The 16,489-nt window shown below is 38.1% G+C and overlaps 1 protein-coding gene across 5 annotated transcripts in view; it reads right to left on the reverse strand.

Annotated features, from left to right (window-relative positions):
• KCNIP4 (potassium voltage-gated channel interacting protein 4) overlaps positions 1-16,489 on the reverse strand; it is a 1,022,425-nt gene that overhangs the window by 19,057 nt on the left and 986,879 nt on the right. For all 5 annotated transcript variants that reach the window (XM_019743875.2, XM_019743874.2, XM_019743873.2 and 2 more), the window contains 2 exons: positions 15,829-15,898; positions 8,011-8,081 (listed from right to left, as the gene is read on the reverse strand). In XM_019743875.2, coding sequence (XP_019599434.2) covers positions 8,011-8,081; positions 15,829-15,898 — 141 coding nt within the window. The remainder of the gene's footprint in view (positions 1-8,010; positions 8,082-15,828; positions 15,899-16,489) is intronic.

The following is a 16,489-nucleotide window of genomic DNA, read 5'->3' on the forward strand; positions in this document are numbered from 1 at the left end:
GCCAAGGTTATCAAAAACAAAACAACAAAACAAAAAGTCTGAAAAACTGTCACAGGCAAGAGCAACCTTAGGAAACATGGTGAGTAAATGTAATGTGATGTCCTACATAAGATCCTGGAACAGAAAAAGGACATTAGGTAAAAACTAAGGAAATCTGAACAAAGCGTAGACTTTAGTTAATGTATCAATATTCATTAATTGTAACAAGTAGATCATGTTAACTTATAATGCTAATAATAAGGAAACTGGGTGTGAGGTATATGAGAATTCTGTACTATCTTTGCAATTTTTCTGTAAATGTAAAACTAGTCTAAAATAAAATTTTTATTTAAAAATGAATAAAAAAAAAAAAAGAGGAACCTGACCTTCAGGCTGTAGGAGCAGATAGATATTTATTGTATGCTTTTCTCTGGTCTTTCTTGTAATAATCTTTTGCTACCCCAACTTTCAGTAACCGTTACAGCGTGCCACTTGGGGGCAAAGTGCGGTTTAGATCCAATCATATCTGGATCTAGGACCTCACCTATTTCATTCACTCTGCCCTTCAGTTTTAAGCAAATTAAGTAGAAAATGCCCATTTCCCTTTATTGTGGAATCAGAATGGTCACTGCTGTGCCTCTCAGGATGCTATTGCTACTCAAAATATGTTCGTTGCCTAATCACTTCTGTTTTCTGGAGACTTCCCAGGTAGCTAATCAATTTAGAAAAATAACTATAATAACCTCATGTTAAATTTGATTTTAATGTAACATTTATTAATTTAGCCATTAGCTTGCCTTTAAAGGAAAGACATTTACCAGCATGCTTACAGTACATGGCCATTACAAGTAATTTCCCAAATTATAATCAGCATTCACCATAATTACTGGCATTTTGCAAAAATATTACAACACCAATGTTATGTACGGCCCTGTATCATTAACACTAAATTTACCTATGAAATTGGATACAATGTGCTATAGGTGATTGATGGTACATTTCTGTTACACAAGTAATTTCAAGTAATGAAATCACTCGTATTTTTTGCTTTATTCATTCTCTGCAAACCGGCTATGAAAGATTTTATTCGGTGAACTAGAATCTTTGACTTCCATATTAGAGCTAAACTAAGGCTGCGCTGCAATTAATTAATCTTGTCGGTAAAAGGCATCAAACACTAATACAACATTATCTTGGGGTGATCATACGCCGCCCTCAGTGGAAGAAACATTACAGGGAGGGGCCTGGTTCCTAAGACACCCTCACATGTACCTCTGTCCCCCTTTTAACTGTTGCTGCCACGTCCCAGGTAAACCGCACTGCCCTAGGCTGGACCACTGCCGCCTTCTTAGGCGACACCTTCTGCTCAGTCACCGCCAGCTTCCACTCTCCTCTTCTCGTTGACATTTCTTGTTTGAGTCATGTGAGATGACATGCTGACATTCCCAGCCCCAAATCTTCATTTTAGTAGCACACAGTCTGCATCAGAGCCTCGTAGGTGTGAGGAAGCCCTCTGCTGGCCTGTGGCATCTGCCCCTGGGGCCACTAACTGAGTGACAGCTCAGAAGGCCACGCCTTTCTTTTGTCACCCTGACTCTGCGAAGCCTCTGCTTCCAGGTAGCTGGACATGAATAAATGAACGTTTCCCTCTCCTAAACATGACAGGTTGTGTTGAAATACAATTCTATGGATTTTATGACCTCTTGATCTTGTCTCCTCCTCATCACCAGTTGCCCTAATTCCAGTTCCGGCTTTCATCAGCTCCTGTCTGAACTCTTGGAATAAATAGTGCTACAGTAGTCACCCCCCATCCATGGTTTTGCTTTCCATGGTGTCAGTTACCTGAGGTCAACCACAGTCCAAAAATATCAAACGGAAAATTCCAGAAATAAACAATTCATGTTTTAAATTGTGTGCTGTTCTGAGTAGCGTGATGGACACTTGCACCTTCCGGATCCTTCTTCCCCAGACATGAATTATCTCTGTGCCCCGCATCTCCACTTGTACACTCTCTGTCTGTTAGCCACTTAGAAGCTATCTCAGTCACCAAGTTGACTGCTGAGGTATCACACTGCTTGCGTTCAAGTGACCCTATTTTACTTAATAATGGCCCCAAAGACATTCACATAACTTTTATTAGTAAGAGTATAGCATTATAATAGCCCTATTTTATTATTATTGTTGTTAATCTTTCACTGTACCTAACTTACAAATTAAACTATACCATGGGTAGGTATGCATAGGGTAAAACATAGTACATGTAGTGTTCAGTACAATCCACAGTTTCAGGCATCCACTCGGGGTCTTTGAATGTTTCTCTCAGGAATAAGGGGTCTACTGTAATCGCACTTCTCTTTTCTAGAAGCAAAGCCCTGATACCTTAACTTCCCTGCTGAGAATTCCTCAAGGATTCCTCACCTTGTTAAGATGGCAGCTTGGCATCTGCCTCAGGTGTATCAGGATCTGACCTCTGCCTCCTTGCCCAGCCTGCCCTGTCATCTCTCCCATTTTGTACTCTGTCTTCTAGGTGATTTACGGATGCTTTTGCTTCATTCCCAGGCCCTATTTACTCTGCGCTGCCTCTGCCTCACTCCCTTCTCTTCCCATCCTGAGCCCTTATTCTCTTGACCAGATCCTGCAAATCCTTCAGACCTACTTCATCAAGTCCGTGGTCGGGCTTCCCTTACGGAGCCCAGCCATAACTTTCCCCATTGACCCCATTCCATCATCCGCTTTCCTTTATCATGGCACTCACTGAAGTTTCTGCTCACATGTAAGATGCTACACTCCTCTACTCCCCTACACCCAAAAGCACCCCCCTAAAAAAAAAACTGCCTGGTTTCCATTATACATAATAACAATTTTGAACCCAATTGCAGTGTGTGTGTGTGTGTGTGTGTGTGTGTGTGTGTGTGTGTGTGTAGGAACTTCTCCACACCACCAAGCAGTTTTCAAATAACAGTTGGGTATCCTACAATTTAACTCAATTCTGACACTTTCTACCTGGAGATAGAGCCAGTCCCAAAGCCTGAGGGCTTAGCCCTACAAGACTACACCCCCCCCACACACACACATTAGATGCCAGTCAACAGGACGTCTAGGTTGTCACCTGTGTTTCGCTTGGTGGGATACAGATTAAAGGTCCCAACAACCCCCTCCTTGGATTCCTTTACTTTTCTAGACCAACTCACAGAACTCAGAGGAATATTTTACTGACTAGATCACTGGTTTTTCATTAAAGGACATACTTTAAGAAGGGCCAGATGGAAGAGACACATAGGGCATGGTATGTGGGAAGGGTCGTGACGCTTCTATGACCTCTCACGTCACATCACTCTCCCCAAATCTCCACATGTTCACCAATCTGGAAGCTCTTTGAACCCTGGCCTTTTGGGCTTTTATGAGGGCTTCATTACATAGGCATGGTTGATTAAGTCATTAGCGTTCGGTGATTAAACTCAACTTCCAGGTTCTCTCCCCTCCCCACAGGTCAAAGGGTGGGAATGAAAGTTTCAACCCTCTAATCATATGGTTAGTTCTTTTGGAAATCAGCCCCCATCCTTAGGTGAGATCAGATATACTTCTTTCCACATCCCAGCACAGGGAATATAGTCAATGGAATCGTAACAGCTATAAACAATGTCAGAGGAGGGGGGGTAATCACTTTGTGAGCGGTGTAAATGTCTAACTATTACATTGCTTTGTACACCTGAAACTAATAAAAAATGTGGAAAAAAAAGAAGTGCACATTGGTAGTTACAAAATATTCATGGGGATGCAAACTACAGCATAGGGAATGTAATGAATAATATTGTAATAATTACGCATGGTGCCAGTTGGGTACTACACTTATCAGGGGGATTACTTTGTAAGTTATATAAACGTCCAACCACTGTGCTATACACCTGAAACTAATATATTATAATATATATTATAATATTGAATGTCAACTGCAATCAAAAGAAACAAAAATTAAAAAGAAATAATCTGTCAAATACAAAATAAATAAATTGACATAAATCAGACCAAAAAATAACCTCATTAACATAACAAAAGACACCTTTATTGCTCTCAGCACTTAAAACTGTGTGTTTTAGCTCTGTTCTTAGAAATTGGGGACTAAGACCAAATATATATATATAATCAGTCACAATATCACACAGATGTCAAAGAAAGAAAACAGAATTAATTATAAGGTGAACTAATGGATAATTCTATTCCCTAGAGACCAAGCACTGCCATTTAGAATATAAGCAAATAGATAAGTTATACATTCTACCCAGAGTTTTCCTAACAAAAATAAAAGGCAACAGTCACAGTTGATCAGAGTTAGTGTTTGGTTTATTCTCCTAACATGTAGATTTAAATACATTATTATCTATGACATGCTATGTATTATCTGAATTACATTAGTGGTATATATGTATGTAATTGTTATGCAGGTGAATACAGTATTTTCTTATCTCCCCTATTTATTGGGCCTTCAAAGGTAGGGTTTTGACTTTATCAGCTTTGTATTTCCAAGGCCTTCCACAGTTGTTGGGCCACAGTAGATGCCAATAAATGTTCTTTACATTGTTATCCTTCTGGGATTGTTGTCATGTAATTGGGGAAGTGTAATTTACTTGTACAAACAGATAAATAGTACTAGAAAGCAAATTAAATGTGTCGTAATTTTCACCTCTTTTGAAAGATAAGTACAACTTTGTGACAATATAATGAGGTAAAGGAACCATTCCTGGACATCCCGCCCCCCCTCAAAAATTACTAAGCAGTACTCAGATGGAAATTTATAGCAATAAATGCGAACATTAAAAATGAAGAGATATCTCAAACAATGTAACTTTACACTTCAAGGAGGTAACAAAAGAACAAACTAAGCTTAAAATTAGCAGAAGAAAGAAAATAACAAAGATTAAAGCAGAAATAAATGAAACAGAGAATAGAAAAACAGTAAAAAAAATTTAATAAAACAAAGAGTTGGTGTCTTGAAAAAATAAGATAAACAAAATTGACAAACTCTTAGCTAGACTAAGAAAAAAGAGAGAAGCAAATAAATACATCTGAAATGAAAAAGGAGACATTACAATTGATGCCACAGAAATAAAAGACTCAAAAGAGACTTATAAACAATTCTATGCCAACAGACTGGATAATCTAGAAAAAAAATGGGTAAATTCTTAGAAACACACAACTTATGAGGACTGAGTAAGGAAGTAAAAAAAAAAAAAGCCTGCATGCACCTGTAACTAGGAGATTGAATCAGTAATCAAAAACTTCCCAACAAAGAAAAGCCCAGGACCAGATGGCTTCACTGGTGATTTCTGCTAAACATTTAAAAAACCAACACCAATCCTTTACAAACTCTTCCAAAAAATTGATGAGGAAGGAATACTTCCAAACGCAGTTATGAGGCCAGCATTATCCTGGTACTAAAGCCAGACAAAGACTGGCAAGAAAAGAAAACTACAAGCCAATATTACAGATAAAAATAAATGCAAAAATCCTCCACAAAAGACAAGCACACCAAATTCAGCAGCACATTAAAAGGATCACACACCATGACCACTTGGATTTATCTCTGAGGTGGATAGATGGTTCAACATATGAAAATTAATAAATATGACAAACCACATTAATAGCGTAAATGTGGTTTTATGCATCTGACCATCCCAATAGATGTAGAAAAAACCTTTGACAGAGTTCAACATGTGTTCATGATAAAAACTCTCAATAAACTAGGAATAGAAGGAAAGTACCTCAACATAGTAAAGGCCATATATAAAAAGCCCACAGCTAACATCAAGCTCAATGATGGAAGACCGAAAGCTTTCCCTCTAAGATCAGGATCAAGACAACGATGCCCATTCTTGCTTCTTCTATTCAACATAGTACAGAAAGTGCTAGCCAGAGTAATTAGACAAGAAAAAGAAATCAGATGACATGATCTTATATGTAAAGATCCTAAAGACTCCACCAAAAACAAAAAACTGCTAGAATAAACACATTCAGTAAAGTTGCAAGATACAAAAACAACATTCAAAAATCAGTTGCATTTCTATGTACCAACAATGTACTATATAAAAAAGGAAATTAAGAAAACAATCCCATTTACAATAGCACCAAAATGATTAGAATAAAATACTTAAAAATAAACTTTAAGGAGGTCAAAAAGTTGTATATCAAAACCTACAAAACACTGATAAAATAAATTAAAGAAGACACAAACAAATGGAGAGTTACATGGATTGCATGGCTTAATATTGTTAAAATATTCGTACTACCCAAAGCCATCTGTAGATTCAATGCAATCCCTCTCAAAATTTTGAAGGCATATTTTCACAGATAAAAACAATTCTACAATTCTTATGGACCATAAAAGATCGCGATTATTCAAATAAATCCTGATAAAGAAGAACAAAACTTGAGGCATTGCACTTCCTGATTTCAAAATATATTACAATGCTATAGTAATCAACATAGCATGGTACTCGCATAAAGACAGACATAGACCAATGAAACAGAATAGGGAACACAGAAATATATCCATGCGTAATCAGTCAACTGAACTTTGACAAGGGTGCCAAGAATACACAATGGAAAGTGAAAGGATAGTCTCTTCAACAGGTGTGTAATCCACTGGATATCCACACCCAAAAGAATGAAATCAGATCCTTACCACTATCCACAGTTATCATTCAAAAATAGATTAAGACCTGAAACCATAAAACTCTTAGAAGTAAACATAGAGGGAAAACTTCATGACATTGGTCTTGGCAATGGTTTCATGAATATGACACTAAAAGCACAGGGAACAATAAGTAAATAAATAAACAAGTTGCATAACATTAAACTAAAAAGCTTCTGTGCAGCAAAGGAGACAATCAACAAAGTGAAAAATCAACCTGTGGGATGGGAAATAATATTTGGAAACCATATATCCAATAAGGGGTCACCTCCAAAATATATAAGAAACTCCTATAACTCAATAGTTAAAGTAAATAAATCTAATAACCCAATTTAAAAAGTGGTCTGAGGACTTGAATAGGCATTTCTCTGGAGAAGGTATACAAATGGCCAACAGATATGAGGAAAAATGTTCAGTGTTAGTAATCATCAGTGAAATGCAAATCAAAACCACAATAAGATATCATCTCACACCTATCAGGATGGCTATCATAAAACAAAAACAAAAACTGAAAGATGATAAATTTTGACGAGGACATGGAGGAATGAGAACACTTGCATACTGTCTGTAGGAATTCAACATGGTGCTGCTACTATGGAAAACAGTATGAGGCTCTTCAAAAAATTAAAAATAGAATTACACATTATCTAGCAATCCTATGTCCTAAGATATGAAATCCAAAAGATTTGAAATCAGAACCTTGAAGGCATATTAGCATTCTCATGTCCATTGCACTTCTATTCACAGTAATCAATATGTGAAACAACCTACATGTCCATGGATGGACGAATGGATAAAGAAAATGTGGCGTATACATGCAGTGGAATACTATTTGGCCTTAAGAAGACAAACGGCATACTGCAACATGGACCACATGGATGAACCTTGAGGGCATCATGCTAACTGAAATGAGCCACCATAGAAAGCTAAATATTGCATGAGTCCTCTTATATGATGTATTCCAAACAGTCAAATTCATAGAATCAAAGAGTGGAACAGTAGTTGCCAGGGGCTATGGGAGGGGGAAATGGGGAGTTATTAATCAACGGACATAGAGTTTCAATTAAGCAAGATGGCTAAGGTCTGGAGACCAGCTGTGCAACAATGTAGTCAGCAATAATGTATTGCACTCTCAAAAATTTGTTAAAAGGGTAGATCTCATGTTGAGTATACTTACCACAAAAAACAAAGCAAAACAAACAAACAAACAAAAAGAATACAACATTCAAAAAGAAAAAAAATTTAAACCATCAAACTCAAATTTTCCCACTAAAAACACTGATTACCTTTCAGTGTCTAAAGTCAGTTCACATTTAAAAACAAATAAACAGTCCAAGACTTACCTCAAAACTCACAGCTCCATTGTGGTCCGTATCAAATGCATTGAACAGAAAATGTGCATATGTTGTAGAGTCTGAAATGTTGAAAAGGGAATATCATTAAGTCAGTGTTTCAATATCCTACATAAAAAAAATATATAGTATGTCCAAGCCTCCTTCTACTCAGGAAAATTTACTCTGTCTCCTTTAACTGTGCTTTCTTTCCAGCTGTCCACTTTCTTTCAGTAAAGGATTGTAATTTGAGATTCATAGGCGTGAGCTACCTATGTAGAGGCCACGGATGACAGACATTCTCGAAGTTTCTGGCGGGAAATGCTCTGAACACACGGGAGTGTGCGGGGATGTTACTGTCACTGGGATGAGTACTGTACCATAGATGGGTGTGAGGATTAAGTGAGACACACATCTGGAAATTGCTTAGTGCTCGGCGGGGAGAGTCTATGGAAGTAGAATGATAAAAATCCTACGAATGAGACACAGATGAATTGCTATTATAGGTGTTATTCGTCATTTTTACAAGTTAGATAAGGTATTAGGACTCAGAGAGGTTGAGAAACTTGCCAAAGCCACACAGTCGATAAGGAATAGAGTGGGACATAACTCAGGTCTCTCTGACTGAAAACACAGGCTAGCTCACAGCCAGGGAAGTTGCCCGACGAAGTGGAGACAGCAGTGATGTGGAGAGTTTCTGTGGCCCTGTTGGAAGGGTGGTCCTGAGATTCTCGGTGACAAGCAGCAGGGAGCCCCTGCTCTGCCTGGGTCCTGGGTCAGATTCGAGGCTAGGAATAATGGTGGGCAGCTTTGCACTTTTCTCTGTCCCCATGCATCACGATGCTGATGGCACTGAAGTGTTCTGGAATCCAATACTTGGCCTTAGTTTGCGTCTAGTAGGTGTTTTCCCTCTAATGTTGTCTTCCTTCCTCTTCCTTGTTCTCCGTTGTCTCCCTACCTCGCAGGTTCTGCTTTTTCCTTTTAAAAGCATATACTTTTTCTTATTATTTTCTTTTCTTAGTGCAGTTTTCATTTTTAAGTGCTTTTGTGCTTGAGCCTTGATCAAATCTACCTGATTATTTTAAATGTTTCATCTCATGGGTGTTAGTCTTGTATCTTAACCTTTTTTATAGTTAAAAAAAAATGTAACCTTTTAGCTCATTGGCTCTAGGCTTTTATCTTTTGTGCAAAATCCATTTTTATTTTATAACTCTTAACCTTTGTTTTTATTGGGATTTTAACAAAACTTCGATTCACCTTTGAGTTTATGAATTGCTTTCTAAAGGTTGTCAAAAAACTAAGTCAGAGTAGCAGGGGTAGAGAACTGGCCACCCAAATAGGAAGGTCAGAGGTCATACAAACTTCCCTCCTAGCTCTCTAGGGTCCATGACTTCCTTATGGATCGTTTTTCCTGAATGCTTTACCCCAGTGGTTAATGCTAGTGAGGGCCATATATTTCATGAGGTAGGCTGTACACTCAGTTTCTCAAAAGGATGGTGGCATTTTCTTTCACCTCTTACCTTTAAATATGATATGAGAAACCGCATATTATTAGACATATGAATTATTAACCCTGTTTTCAATGAACTAAACAGATACCATAGTTCTAAATAATACGTAAAGTCCCATCTAGAGTGGGTGTCCATCAAGTATCGATGGATGGCAGGAAGGAATCCTTGAATAAGGGATCAGGGACTCAATTCAATCAACGTAGTGCAATTGTTGCGAAGTTGTGCTATAGAGGTACCAGGAAATGGCAACCTCTTTTTATTCACAAAGTTGTTTTGCTCTCAGCAGTACTCTTACACAGAGTTCTTGAACTATTTAGTGCCCTGTGGAGATATGAGCTGACAAGTGGTTAAACTATTTTCAGGGGGGAAGAAAAAGAGATTTTGAGTATTTTATAATGAGCTTCATTAAGCAGGTTTCGTGTTACTCTATGTATATAAGCAAGGTGAATACCTTTACCTTAGCAAACAGAATTTACCATGAATAATGGCTCAGAACAAACATTGTTGAGAATTCTTTAGTATTTAGAAAAACAAGATAACGAAGGCATAAAATAATTACCATGCTTCTCAAATGGAGTTGCTCCAGCTTTATACCTTGACACATGGGACATAAACTCCCAACGTTTGCCCTAATGTGGTACAGAGGACTTCTTGTTCCTCTAAATGTATCTTGTCAATTCTCCTGGAAGTTCAGTTTTCCAGGCTCAGTATACTGTGCAGGGAGTGGTTGGTAATAGTGTAGTGAAGTCAGACTGCCTGAACTTGAATTTCAGCTCCACCAACTATTAACTGGATGACCAGGCGCAAGTTGTTTCACCTCTCTGTGACTCAGTTTCCTCATCTACAAAATGATATGTACTTCATAGAGTCAACGTAAAAAGATTAAATGAGATACTATATGCAAAGTGGTTAGAACAGTCCTAGGCACATATTAAATTAAGCGTTCAATAAATATTAGCTATTATTCTTCTTTCATAGACAAGCCACTCTTCTTTCAACTACCTTGAAGACATGTGATCATTTTCTTTACAGATATATTTTCACCTGAAAAGTTTCCTGTTTTTGTTGTTATTGTTTTGTGTGTGTGCATGTGTGTGTGAACTCTGTATGTATGTTCAAGTGATTAAAGTTCTAATTTGATGCAACTTCATGCTCAATAGACTAGTAGAATTGTCATGAAAAACATTGACTTTTCTGATAGAGTTTGGATTTCTTCTGGTGAGCATTTGGAGACAGTGAAAGTTTTTAAAGGAGAGGAATGATGCTACTAGCTTGGATTGGGCAAGAGGAAGGAACTAAGGCATTGGAAGTATTAGGCTGGGTACAGAGGTGGATGCATGAAGAAAAGGGAAACTGTACAAAAGCTTCTGTGTTTTGGGTTCATCTGATGGCGTTCTTAGGTACTCAGGAAATATTTGCAACAAGGATGGACTGGCCCCCTGGATTCTAGAGTTCAGTACAGTTGAGGGCTCCAAAGGTTTAACAATGATCTCTACTCTGCTCCTATGACATGATAGCCTTTTTTCTTCACATTTCCTTACGTAAAACGAAAATAATTACAGAGTTTGTATGCTGAGGTAGCTTCAGTTTCTTATGATTTTACTTACGTAGTTGAAATTTTACAGTCGGGGGAAACAATTTCTGGCTTTTTAGGATAGGATGTGACCTTGGCTATCACTTAACTATTTATCTGTGTTTAACAGCAGTGGACAATTCCTGCAGGTACTCTTAGCGGCTTAGCTAAGGTCACCTAAGTTTATGGTGGAGTTGGTAATGAAATCAAGACATTCCAACACCACCTGTTAGAAATAAAGAATGTAAGAGAAGAAAGAAAACTGAGAATTCCTGTGTTCCACATGTGTAGCTGTTGTAAAAATGCTGTTCCACATTTCATAGAGGAACAGCCTGAGCCCAAGAGACATAACTGTCTGAGTCACATGCCCTGCTCGTGGCATAGTTCATCCACAAACTCAGGACACATGACTTAGTCCAGTGTCCTTCCCCATTGCTTCCAGACCCCAATGATGATACCAATTAACCCCTTCGTTGAAGATACCATTGATATGCATACATTTCAGATTAATTGATACTCATGTTTCAGATCTGTACATTGAAATCAATCTGGTTGATTTCTTTCTTCCCATCATCAATCCCTCCTCCTACCTGAATTCAAGCACAAGTTATAGAATTAGCTTAAAGCATTTGAATATACAATTCACGGCACTGTTACCATGATATACGTAAGGTGGGCTCATATACATAAATAGTAGTTTCTGTCCAATAAATCCTTTATAAATCACCCTGAAAATTCTTACACATATTGTCCTACCTATTCAGTGGTGGAATTGCTTGAAAAATTTTTAAAAATCTTTAGGTTCGTGGAACCCATGTAACTGCATCAAGTGCTCTGAATACAATGGCTGCTCAGTAAACATTTGTTGACGTAGAACCTTTTGACTAGAGCTCATCCATTCATTCCTTTAATTGCTCTGATCCAGTGAGAGTAAGTGCAAAATTCTTACAATATGAGGAGGAGGAGCCCAGGAAATTGTCCTTTTTATGAGCTTTAAAAATGCGTAGTGAGCTAAGAGCTTCCATACTGAAGCTTCTACTGTACATGGAGTTGAAAAAGTATTTCTGTAACAACACAGGTGAGGGCACCCATAAACCACGTCCTCTCAGCTTGTTTTATAGTAGGTAGACTTTGTCCCTTATAAAGAAGAAGCCTCTGTCCAATCCAGTTTTGTGGACATCCAGAACACCAAACAAGGTGTGCTTGGTCAACAATCTTGCTAAACAATACAGAAAACAAAGAGCCTGACACAATACAAATTGCAGGAGGTTCTGCAGATGGGGCAAAGCATTTTCCTGGAGGAAACGGTGAGACATTGTGATTTATGGACCCATCATTCTTACTGCTCATAATGAGAGAAACCTGTTCCGTTAAGATCCTCAACCTAAAGAAGTGACTCCATAGAAGCATGAGGATGGCTATGACGTGAATTTGCTTGCCATTGGAGGTGATGTTCTTCCTTAGATCATTTCCCCCTTTCTAGCAGCATTGCAAAATACAATTTGCATGCATGACATTAATTTTTAAAATTACAAGTTGTCGTTTTTTACAATATTTCATTTCTTTCATTTATACCTGGTACTTTTACATTTATGCATTCAATTAACACGAATAGTCAAAGAATTTTTAAGAGTGCAGAAGTAATTTTTCTTCACATCCCTTTGGATCTTGTAACAAGAATCCTGGGCGAAGGATTGTACTTAAGTAGATGTTCTCGAATGCCGAAATGTGATTTTTCAAATAAAGGTAAGTTTTTAGTGTGGAACTGTATCTAATTTGTAGTATGTAATAACTTTCATTTGAGATAATAAAAAAATGACTTAAAGATTTCCATTTGTACTAGGTGCTTTGACATTAATGCCTATCAATATGTTGGCAGACAATTAAACATATAGTAAACATGAATTCTCTTTAAAAAGTCCATGGTTTTTAATAATTTAGAAATATATGAGTTAAATGATATTCTAAATTCTTTATTAATGCAGACACTGGATCCATTACAATCTGGCATCAGGCCCTAGGACCAATACTTGTCTGTGGGCTGTTAGTAATGAGATACAGTGGAGGAGTTGTCACCCATGACATGTCCAATTTCGTGTAATAAGGGGTCACCCTGTGTTTTCTCAGAATTGGATTCTAACTCACATCTTTTAAAAGGCCATCTTAAATGAAAATTTGTATTTTGACAACCCATGCACAAAATTGTTTTCAACCCACTGAAATATCTAATACCAAATGGACTGATAACCAAAAGAGAAACTAATTTTTGTATAAAACAACTAATATTTAGATGTTGTATATTTTCAAAATGACTTTTACAGATATCATTCCATCGTATTATTTAACCACCAGGTGAGGTGGATGTCATTCATTCATTCATGCATTCACTCATTTATCCAGTGAATACTTATCGAGAGCTACTACTTGTCAGTCACTGTTTTATGACCTGTGGATACAGCAATGAACAAAACAGACAAAGACCTCTGCTCCTTTGGAGATGACATTCTCGTGGGGAAAGAGATAATAAACAAGAACAAAAATAGGTTACATACGTATATTATCAGGTGCTCTTGGGTGCTAAAGGGAAGCATAAAGCAGGGGAGTAGCATAGGGAATGTGTAAGGGATTGCCATTTAACATAGGGTGACAGCTGAATGAAAGCAAAGGTCGTGAGGTATTGAGATGGATATGTGGGAGAAAAGAATTCCAGGCAGAAGGAACAGCAAGTCCAAAGGTCCAGAGGCAGCAACATGACCGGGCTGTTGGAGGAACGGTAAGGAAGCCAGTGTGGCTGGAAGAGTGGTGACTAAGGAGGCAGAGCGGGGACCTGAGACCGGTGACCACCGGTGTAGGACACTGTGTGGGCTGTGGCTTATGATTCAAGGGGATGGGAGGTGTGGGCAGAGCAGGGATGTGACCTGGCTTCCCTTCTACCAGGATCACTGGGGCTTGTGTGGAGAATAGACCACGATGGGGGAGTGGGCAGGACAGTTGGAATCAGAGACTAACTCAGACACTACTGAGTTATTTTGGTGGCTTTTTTAAAGAGGAAAGCAGTAAAAAAAAAAAAAAAAAATATATATATATATATATGCAAGGAAATGGATGGAGTTCTCTGTACCTTAGTTTCCACATTTATTAAAAAGGGAGAATCAAATTAGGGCTGTTGGAAGGTGAGGGGAAATGCATGCCAGGACCCGACACATATTAGACACCACATGAATGGCCACTATTTCCTGTTCTCTGGCTGGTCTAATTGTCCTACATTGTGCTTTCATAATAGCAGTTTTTTAAACCTCTCTCTTCACACTTATACTTTATTTTGACCTTGACCATCTGCTGCACTAGAATACAACATTGCTTTGTGCAGGTACCACAACTTATTCCCCTTACATTACCAGCACTTAACACATAGCTGGGCGCAGCGTAGCCTGTGGGGCAAACTTGCGCTGGGCATCCTGTTGGGTGACTGAAGGAGAAGCCATACGGTCCAAACACCAATGTATCTCTTCACTCCTCCCTAACATATACACATTATCATTATGCTCTCCTGTTTTCTTTCTATTATTAAAATAATATCTAGAATGGTATTAATTTTCTCAGACGCGGGGTGGGATGGAGTGGGTCATAGGAAAAAGTAACCTAAAGAGAGAGAAAGAGCCCAAAGAACGCAATATGAGGCTCCAAAAAATCTAGGTTCGAACCCAGATCTGCCACGTAATGGATACTGTGTTTCCCTGAAAATAAGACATAGCCGGACAATCAGCTCTAATGCATCTGTTGGAGCAAAAAATAATATAAGACCCGGTCTTATTTTACTATAATATAAGACCGGGTCTTATAATATAATATAATATAATATAATATAATATAATATAATATAATATAATATAATATAATATAATATAATATAATATAATATAATATAATAAAATAATCTATATCGAGTCTTATATTAATTTTTGCTCCAAAAGATGCATTAGAGCTGATGGTCTGGCTAGATCTTATTTTCAGGGAAACACATGGCCCTGACCAAGCCATTTAACTTCCCGAAGCCCCAGATTTCACACCTGTAAATTGAGGATAATTACATTTGTCCTCATTTTAAGAGCTGGGAGACTCAAATGAAACCCACATTGCATGTGAAAGCTTTGTGTCACATCCAGTACCTTGTCAGAAAGCGCTGTACATCTGAGAGCCACAGTACTAGGCACAGAGCAACACTGTTTGTGCCAAACTGAAGCATGAACTTGGATATTTGATCATTTGTTAGTAGTTCACTGATATATTAAAAATCATATGCACTGGCATGCTGTATAGCAATTCTTTTACATAAAGATCAAACATGTAGCGTCATGTTATGAAAGACTAAACCAAACTCAAGACTGCAAGCATAAGTAGTCCAGCAAGGAAGTGGTATACAAGATCAACACACAAAGTGAGTGACCTCACCAAATGGTGACATAGGTCATTGCCAACCTTATATCTCTTCACAGGGAGAACAAGTAATAATTATTCATGAGCAAAAACCACTGAGAAACTCCAAGAACATGGGGATGAGGCTGAAACACCCCCCTGTCTCACAGAGACCAAAAAAGAGTGCACGTGAATGGTAAGAGAAGCCACTATATGTTTACCACACTGTCCCTTCCCCAGGCCAGTGCAGCACCACGTGGAGGGAAAAGAAAATGATTGCAAGCATAATTCTAACTGAGAATACATTAACAAGCCCACACTCTTACTTACCTCCCTGTGGAAAGAATTGTGAGTAAATCTCTTTGAAGGTTTCTTCATTAACAACACCGCTGGGGCATTCCTAGAGAAAGTGGTAGAGAAGCAATTTGAGCAAAGTGTTCAGAAATCTAATTTTTGGCACATTTTTAAACAGCACGGTCTACGATGCAGAGCTGCGCCAAGAAAACCAACCACCCATCCATTATTACAAAGAACGTAAAAGAACACGATAAGGTTTTCTGTCCCAGTTCTCACAGAAAGAATTGCCGACGTAAACATCTTTGCATAGAAATGTCCAAGCTGGTCTGACACATTAAAAAATGCACTGCTGCTGGTGAGAACACATATGTTTATTATCAAAGAGGTAAGCGAAAACTACATTGTTTTTCATAAAGCAAGGATTTTGCAAGATGCTTATCATATGATCTTTGCTGGATCTAGGTGCTTTGTCCTCTGCAGATTTGCTGGACCCACATATACTTTAGTTCAATTACAAAATGGTATGCTCCCTTTGGGACTAAGGTGGCCAAAGAATTTTCAACCAGGACTAGTTACTCATTTCTGTTAACAGTATGTTCAGAAGTGCACAATAACTTGGTTTGTAAAAAGTGACCTTATATGACAAGGACTCCAAGATTTTTTGACTTTCTGGAGAGGAATGTCTGAAAAGCCA

Source organism: Rhinolophus sinicus, linkage group LG02 (genome assembly GCF_036562045.2).
Source record: "Rhinolophus sinicus isolate RSC01 linkage group LG02, ASM3656204v1, whole genome shotgun sequence".
Lineage (NCBI taxonomy): Eukaryota > Metazoa > Chordata > Mammalia > Chiroptera > Rhinolophidae > Rhinolophus > Rhinolophus sinicus.